Raw genomic sequence first — 9,432 nt, 5'->3', positions numbered from 1 at the left:
TAGCCAGCGAGGGCGCATACTTTGAATAAAATATTTGTTATCATTCTCTTGAAATAAATGTGTTTTTTTCTTGAAAAAATACCGGTTTCATATATATACACCACTTGTTTCCATTTCGAAAACAAACCTCGAACTATGACTGTTTGACAAGCTCTGTGTGGCCCAAGAACTCGCTTCTTCTTTTTGTTAATGCAAAAAAGAGGCGACAAATGCACTTCGTCGAAGTTGGCAATGACTATCTTGTCCCTTTTGGATAGTGAGGCACCTTTCTTTTTCATTATCTTTAAAACATTCTTTAAGACACCGGGTTCTACATCAAATGTAGCAACCCAGCGTCTTAATGACGAAAATCCGGGCAGAGGAATTTTAACAACTTTCCTCAGATAATTATAGGTTTGCGTGCTAAGGGCTTTTAATGATATTGCTCCTGCCATATCTTCTGCGCTCCACCTTGCTTGTTTGCCGGAATTTAAAAGCATGTCAATTTTGCCCGGTGTAAACATTGCTTTCAGTCTGCTGATTATATGACTTTTTTCAATGCGAGGCAAATTCAACGTTGCCTCATCTTGATCTGCTCTCATTTTGTGGTTGTGACAATTTCTTTTCCACGTAGCCTCATTTTCATCCGTTTGAAGAAATTGAATGAGAGTCTGTTTACTTTCCTCTTTCGCTATTTCCTTCTCCTGTCGCAGGTCTCTATTTTCCCTTTTGAGCCCTTCATTTTCAATAGCATTCTCTTCAGCTTCTTCCACTATCTCAGTTTCCAGCTGTTCTATTTCGGAAGCAATTTGTTCCTTTTTCTTTGCTAGATTTTTCAAACATTTTTGGCGATCTTCTTCGGAGGAGCATGGCGACATTAAGGCAGTGATTGCATTTAGTAATGCATTGCTTACGTCCGAAAAGCGATTCTCGCACTAAGCATTTCCTAACTGCTCGGAAGAAAAATCTGCACTTCCTGATGAGCCATTTGCACCTGTGTATCGTGATGATGGCATCTTTTCGAAGCTTCCTTCCTTTTCTCGGACTCGTTAGGAGTACGGTGTCGACGTAAGATTTCTCTCTGAAGTGTTCAGGCCTAAAGTGGACGAAACATATCCTTCCTGAATTATATTGATTTTAATTAGCTACATTTATTGTAACAGTATGTGATTAAATTCTTTGAAGGGGGAATGGGGGGATAACAATTTTTAACCAGTCACAAATTTTGAATTAAAAACAATATAGCTAAAGTGAAGAACTTTTAATTGAAATTATTAATCTTCAAGTGAAATAGTCCAATTTTCAAACAAAAAAATGACTTCAGCAACAATGATGGTGCTGTAAAAGAAAATGTTCTTTTTCAACAGAGAATATGATTGTCTTTGAAAAAATATTTATTTCGAACTGGAAACAGTAATGTTACTTTTAATGGAGTATTTGAGTTTTTAATTTTTTTAATTGCAACCAGGCTTGTGATTTTCTGATAGAAATTAATTATTTTAAAATATATTATTTTGGAATTGAAAAAATCGATCTTTCATTCAAACAATATAAACTTGCCGTTCTTCGCGTTGATATTTTTGTTCTTGCACACTTTACGCCATAGTGCACGGTTATACTCATCCTTCGGAAATGTGAAGAATTGGATTGTTTGGTTTTTTTTACCTCCCACATTCGAACAACCCGCGACGGCACAAACGCTCATCATTGTTATCTACAAAATTGGTGATGATTTTAGAACACAGTTGTCAGTAAATTTCCGTACTTAGAGCCCTGATTAAGTTCCATGTATATAGACACGCGTTGTTAGTGCCTTTCAATTAAGACAGAAATATCGAAAAGTTCAATATTATGAGAAAACCGGAAATTTATTATATAAAACCGGAAATGGGATTTTTCGATAAAACAAGAAGATTTCGAAGCAAAAATTATTAATTATCCACAGAAATAAGTTGGTTAATACAGCCGCTTTAACTTAAAGTAGTTGACTCCAAAAATTAGTCAATTTACAAAAATTATTCATTTAAACTAGTTGACTACCAAGAATGAGTTGATTTACAAAAAATAGTTAATTGAAAGTATTTGAATGACGAAATTGGTTAATTTAAAGAAATAGTTCATTTACGAAAAGAGAAATTTTTCACAAAAAGAGATTAAATTTGAAAACAAAAAAAAGAACAGAAATTTTTAAAAAAGAAAGAAAAAACATTTGTAAAAATTGTTCAATTTTAAAATTAGAAACGGAAATTTTCGATAAAACAGGATGATTTTGAAGCAAAAAATAGTAATTGTCCACAGAAATGAGTAGGTTAATACAGCCGATTTAACTTAAAGTAGTTGACTCCAAAAATTAGTCAATTTACAAAAATTATTCATTTAAAGTAGTTGACTGCCAAGAATGAGTTAATTTACAAAGAATAGTTTATTGAAAGTAGTTAACTGCCGAAATTGGTTAATTTAAAAAAATAGTTCATTTACGAAAAGAGAGATTTTTCACAAAAAGAGATTAAAATTGAAAACAAAAAAAAGAACAAAAATTTTTAAACAAGAAAGAAAAAACAGTTGTACAAATTGTTCAATTTTAAAATTAGAAACGGAAATTTTCGATAAAACAGGAAGATTTTGAAGCAAAAATTAGGAATTGTCTACATAAATGAGTAGGTTAATGCAGCTGCTTTATTTTAAAGTAGTTGACTCCAAAAATTAGTCAATTTACGAAAATGATTCATTTTAAGTAGTTGACTGCCAAGAATGAGTTAATTTACAAAAAATAGTTCATTGAAAGTATTTGACTGCCGAAATTGGTTAATTTAAAAAAATAGTTCATTTACGAAAAGAGAGATTTTTCACAAAAAGAGATTAAATTTGAAAACAAAACAAAAAACATTTGTAACCAACAATTTTTAATTTTAAATGAACAAACTAGCACTAGAACCTCAACCAAACGGAATTGATTTTTACCTATAACTGATCCATAATAGCCTAGCTCTTAATCGAATATATATTAAAAACCTAAAATAACTTCTTTTAGAGATTTTCTGATGATGGACAGTGAATAAGAATAATCACAATAAATAATCACCATAATAAAAATGACCAAATGCTGCAATCACGAAAAGTTCTTTTGCCAATAAAGCAAAATAATTGTCCAAAATGCATTAAAAAGTAAAACATTTTCATACAGTTATGTTGAAATTTGCACGGACATTCTTGACAGTTATCCTAGGAATTCATATAAATAATATGAAATGGAAAACTTTTTATACTTTACGAGCCTATTACATTACATTTAACAATTTCTTTCTCAATTTCTTCTATTACTTCTTGCACTGAGGATTTTATCCACTTGAATTTTAAAAAAGGAGCATATGCAAATAAATATTTTGCATAGATATCTTTGTCTAACAGAATACACTACGATACTGAACTTTTCCAATTTAAAAAAATCAAAACATACACTTACCTTTTCATTTCAGGCCTTTAAAATGTGAAGAGCACTACAAACTTTGAAAAACAGTCAAACTCTTGTAGTTACGCACTGATTAAAAGCGAAAGACACTTCGAAAAAAATACAATATTTAACACAACTTGTAAAAGATAACTATTTGCCTTGAATGTCTTATCTAAACTGACAAGTTTCCTCCACTCAGGCACGCAACCTGTAAAATTTGGCGAAATATAAAAGAATTAGTCACGGACCGCGCTGCGCTCAAGTTTTACATTTACGACAGGTGCTTCGAGCGAAAAAAATCTAAAGTTGTACCTGTCCTTCTTCAAGCAGCTACTCATAAATTCAAAAATTGGAAATATCCAAGGATCTAATTCTGAGGAAGTAATCTAAAGAAGAAGTAGGAGTAACAAATACTTCAAGCTCTAAGCTATTGTCATCCGGATACAGATCTTACCAGCTTTTCTGTAAAATTTAGGAACCCGCATAATCCTATTACAAATCTCTGTCACTTTTACATATATTTTTCTGAAAGAATTGTTCACCTGAGAATTATTCATTCACTGACAAACGGAGATATTTAAAATGAAATTCATTATCATTAATATCAAAAATTGTATATACTTTTAATCCTTCCCATTCAGTAATATTTACAAACTTACATTCTGGTCTGAATATAATTTATTTGCTTAACAATGTTCTAATATATCCATTGCGAATTCTTTTTGAATTCATTCTATTAATATTCTCATAATATTTCTTCCTGCATACTAATCTTCTTATAACAGTTCGCCGTACAGTCTTACACGTCAAAGTCAAACTGCGCGGTCAAACTAACAAAATGGTGGAATAAAGCGGTTGCGTTACTTGAACGAAACAGGGTCCTCAAGTGGCTGGACCATGTATTTGTTAGATCATGTATATAGCGACCATTATGCACATGATCTAATGAATACATGGTCTAGCCACTTGAGGGTCCTGCTTCGTTCAAGTCACGCAACTGCTTAATTCCTCCATTTTGTTACTTTGACCGCGCAGTTTGAGTTTGACGCGTAAGACTACGGCGAACTGTTACAGGAAAATCAGTATGTAGGAAGAAATATTATGAGAATATTAAAAGAATGAATTCAAAAAGAACTTTCAAAGGATATATTAGATCATTGGTAAGGAAATAAATTATATTCAGACCTGAATGTAAGTTTGTAAATATTACTGAATGGGAAGGATTAAAAGTATATACAATTTTTAATAGTTGAGATAAGGAATTTCAGTTCAAATATCTCCGTTTACCAGTGAATGAAAAATTCTCAGGTAGACAATTCTTTCAGAAATATAAATGTAAAAGTGACAGAGGTTTGTAATAGAATTACGCGGGTCCGTAAATTTTACAGACAAGTTTGTTAGATCTGTATTTGATCTGGATTGAAAGTAAGACCTATTATTTTTACATTAATTAGACAATAATTTGTCATATGGTACAATTTGGACATCCTTCTGAATTTACATATAAAACGTATGTGTAAATGTATGCAATATTATAGGGGTTTGCCAAAATTTATTGTAATTTTGAACAGTCTGCTAAGAACAAGAGAGATTTTTAATCTGATACAATGTGATTTCATATTATATCTAAAAAGTGGAAAGGCAAGAGGGAGTAACTAACAAAATGAAAATTGTGCCTGAAAGTAAAATAAATAAAACATAATAATTATCAGTTTTTTATGTCATGGGCACTGCAGATTGGCCGTTTTAATCAAAGAAAAAAATTCCCGGTCATTTCCCGGTTTTTCCCGGTTCGCTAACATTTTTCACGGCCAATGAAATTTAAAAAATCAAACTATGTTCTAAACATTTTTCCATATAAAGTGATAAAAAATAAACAACACTTTAAAGCATTAAAAATGGAACCCTTGAATTCCAAGCTTTTAAAATTGAAGTTTAAAAATTTTCAATTCAAAAATTGTGTATTTAAATAGTTCAATAATTGAGATTAGTTTCAAAAAGATAAAAACACGTTAACATTTTTAATAGTATAAATTAAAGAATCAAGCAATGAACTTCAAAAGTTTAGACACATTAAAAGTTGAAAAATAATTTTTTTAACTTAACGTTTCTTAAATAATGAATTATTGCATTTTTTTAACTTTCAGAAAATCCTGTAAATTTGAAATTTTCCTGAAATTTGCATTTAAGAAGATTTGAAGAGATTTAAAAAATGATCAAAGAAGAACATGGAAGATTTTAGGGATTTTATTTAATTTACGGAATTTTCAAAAATTGTAGGAAAATTCCGATTAATGTTAAAGTATGTTTAAGAAGTTCTGAAAAAATTTTAACACACTTCGTTTAAATTACTGGAAATAATTTCAAGTTTTTAATTAATTTTGAATCTTTTTACAACTTCTTCATATCTCTTAAAATTACTCAAATTTTTTTTACAAGAAATAAGTGTTCAATTCTTATTTATGCATCAAAATTAAAAAACTTCACTTATAAATTAAACACTTTTTAAGTAGAACAATTAAAATTGTAACGCTAAAAGATCAAAAGTTCTTCGAAAATCTAAAGATTCAAAGCTTTCTATGTACAGAAATTCAGTTTCAAATTGTTTTCTTTTAAATATTAGGTTTCAATTTACTCGTCTTAAATGAACAGTGAAATATTGCTAAATATTAAATACTTATTCTTTTTCTACATTAAGAATTTTCAAATTAAATGGGATAAAAATGAAATAATTTAGACTCACAATATTTTAAATTCAATAAAAACCTTCAATTATGACTGTATTATTATGAATTTATTTTTAAATTGAAAATAGTAAAACGCACGTTTACATTTTTTAGTAGCTGAACATATTAGTAAATGTATATATTAAGTTGAATATAAAAAAAATTATATAAAGGAATACCTGAAACACTGAATGACAAATGTATCATTGATAAATCATGAAAATTTTTATTTAAAAATAAAATTATCGGAATAAATGATATATTGATTTCAATTCTTATCAAGACTTTCGGATTGAAACAGTTACAATCTGGGAATTTTCAAATTTTGAGCGGATCTAGAATTGTTTGGTCAAATCAATTATTGTTCAGATTTCTACACTTAGAATACAGATCAATTTTCAAAATAATTTATTTATTTATATATACAGTTGATAAAATAAAACTGTTTGTTATCAAAAATTTTCAACATCAAATGCTTTTAATTTTTAATTGTTTAGATCCTCAAAACTGCACTTTAATTATTTTAAAAACTGTTAAAATCGACCGAGGACAGATTTTTCTTCTGAAAAATTCGTAAAATTCTCGGTTTGCAGGTCCGGCGGCCACCTGATGTTTATAAAAATATCTTCGATTTAAAAAACTTCTAATTTTTAATTTTTTAACCTTTAAAACAGCATCTAAAATTATGTAAATAAATATATATGCTGAAAAATGGAAAGTCTAAAATGGAAAATTTTTCAAGTGAAAGATTTGCGAATGAAGCATTCTAAACTAAATGATATAAGAATTTATAAATACCTCAATTTAGGAGATTATTTAGAAACCGTTTAAATCAAAGTTGGACAAAATTTTTATTCTAAAAATTTTGTAAGATTCCCGGTCAAAAAATAAATTCACTGTCGTTTCCCGGTTTTCCTCAGTCCTATAAAATTCCCAATCATTTTCCATGTTTCTCACTTGAATTCAATTTCATTTTATTTGACACAAATATGTCACTTTTTGTCCGCAGAAAGAGGTTATGTAACACATAACCTAAAATAATAGTTAATCCATATTTTCCTTTAGCGATCTTCAACATTATTATAATACATTTTATTGGGATTCAAATATTTCTGCTCCTCAAAAGTACAAGAAATTTTTATTCTTACATTTTTAAATCCCTTATGTTTGCCGCCTTACTTATCCAAGATGGAGAAATTAAGCGGTGGGTCTTTATTGGTGCGGTTTTTTTTACTTGCGCGTGGCTAGACCATGTATTTATTAGATCATGATTATGCATGCTTATGTAGTTCTCCTGCCCATCGCAGATGGCGCTGGATTTCGCCATTTATTTTCACGTAGTTGAGCGAGCCTGATGTTGATAATTCGATAAAAGTAGAGAAGTAACGAGATAAAGGAGCACGCCAACTTTCGCGAGCGCGACCTTGAATACGTGCACACGTAAAGTTCAATAATCCGTCAAAACAAAAGAAGGCATACTAAGGAATCAAGCGAGACCATTTTTAATGTTAAGAAGTGTGCGTTTACTTTCTCTACCAACGAAAAGGGTCTCAGTCAGAAGCACAGTAGAAGAGGAAAGTGAATTGACAGACAAAGAAGGCAGCTAACCTCCAACAGGATTGCAAGTCTCCGAGTACGTGACCTAGAAGATTTAGATTTTGTTTTGTGAATTTAGCGCCTTGAACAATTTGGTACACTACCGAGCTAGTGGTGGCAAGTGTTGCGTTTCTTCGTCTCTGGATTTCTTTCATTTTTACACCAGAGCTTGATTGTGCTTAGTGTTTATCGTGAGTGTATTACTTCATTTAAAAATTAACGATACACTTTTCCTTTGTCTACACAATTTTACTATTTTCTCTGATATTAAATTGATAATAGCTCTTTTTTTACAATTCTTGCACAAGTCTTTAATTACTAGCTGACACATCTTTGAACTTAACCTCACTTCTTAGTGAAATACATCGAACCTCAACGTGCTTTAGTACATTCATTAACTTTAATTGAAAAAATGACAGAAGAAAAGTTCTACTCCTTCGAAAAAGATGGTACCTATTGCATAGGTTTTCCAAACAGGTATGCTCTTTCTGAAAAAGAAATTGAAGATATTTTCTCGGAATATGGCTCTGTAATTTCTGTAAGAGCTAGCGGCGATGAACGAGGTTTTCGCTTTGTGAGATACAGAACAACGGAAGAAGCTGAAAAGGCAGTTGATAGTCTGAAAGGACATAAGAAAATACGAATTTTACCTAAGAAACCGAAGGTCCAGAATGGCAACGAAAAAGGATTATTGAAAGAAAACCAAAAGAGCGGGAAAAGTTTCGGTAAGTCTCTTGTAAAAAGTCTGAAATGATTAATTTTGTATTTCTATTAAATTTGTTTCTTTAATAATCTAAGTACATTTTTCCCCTTCCAAATGAAATCTTAGCAAGCCGCATGTGAGCAGTTGCTTATCAAATTATGTGAAGAATGTACGCTATTGTTAGGAATTTTGATGAAACTTGCACCAGTAGCCGTTCTCTTAGGCATTCAAAGAAAAATATTAAAAATAACTTTTGAAAAAATCAAAAAAAGCTTAAGGGTGTTGGTTCAATTCGACTTCGAATTATTTTGTATAGACACGGCACTGATTCTATATATTTTTTTCCCGAAGGATTTGCGAACGAAAGAAAACTTGTAAAATATCCGGGGTTTTGCGAGATCCTCGGATCAATAAAATGTTGAAAAACCAAAAAATGCGCTGAGGAAATGATTATTCTCACGACAAATATGAATTTTGCGAAAGATAGAAATCAGCGGTTAGCAGACGATAGAATTTGAACACTATCGGGACATGACGTGAAGTTGACAGCTAGCCTGGCGGCTGATTACAAATACAGTTACAAGACACTCAGGGCATATCAATTTTGCCCCCAAATTTTGCGAATTGGAGCAAAAAGCAGAGAGAACTGACATCCCCTGTCTGTGTTCTTGTAACTTTATTTCTAATCAGCCGGCAGGCTAGCTGTTACCTTCACTCTGCTCGCGGTATCGTGGTATTTTGGTACTTTGTTAGAACTATGAGCGTTTGTAAATCACATTAGCCAAGGGTGCAGAACCTCTACCGGTTCGTGCGCATGCATTCCCATCAAGCTCCGCTGGTCCAGTGGAAAAGAGTGGTTGATAACTAGAGATGGAACGAGCAGTAGCATACCTACTGCTTCCTGCCCTCCGGCCTCCTGCACACTCCGGCGATGCAGTACCTACTGCACGCAGGAGCTTCGCAGGACCTACTGCAAA

The 9,432-nt window shown here is 31.4% G+C and overlaps 1 protein-coding gene across 1 annotated transcript in view; it reads left to right on the top strand.

Annotated features, from left to right (window-relative positions):
• Positions 1 to 7,497: 7,497 nt before the first annotated feature.
• Positions 7,498 to 9,432, top strand: part of LOC117179285 — a 116,895-nt gene continuing 114,960 nt past the window's right edge. Inside the window, exon 1 of the mRNA XM_033370931.1 lies at positions 7,498 to 8,477. Coding sequence (XP_033226822.1) covers positions 8,165 to 8,477 — 313 coding nt within the window. The 5' untranslated portion in view covers positions 7,498 to 8,164. The remainder of the gene's footprint in view (positions 8,478 to 9,432) is intronic.

The sequence above is a fragment of the Belonocnema kinseyi genome, chromosome 9, assembly GCF_010883055.1.
Source record: "Belonocnema kinseyi isolate 2016_QV_RU_SX_M_011 chromosome 9, B_treatae_v1, whole genome shotgun sequence".
NCBI classification, from domain to species: domain Eukaryota; kingdom Metazoa; phylum Arthropoda; class Insecta; order Hymenoptera; family Cynipidae; genus Belonocnema; species Belonocnema kinseyi.
This window is presented reverse-complemented; position numbering and strand designations above follow the sequence as displayed.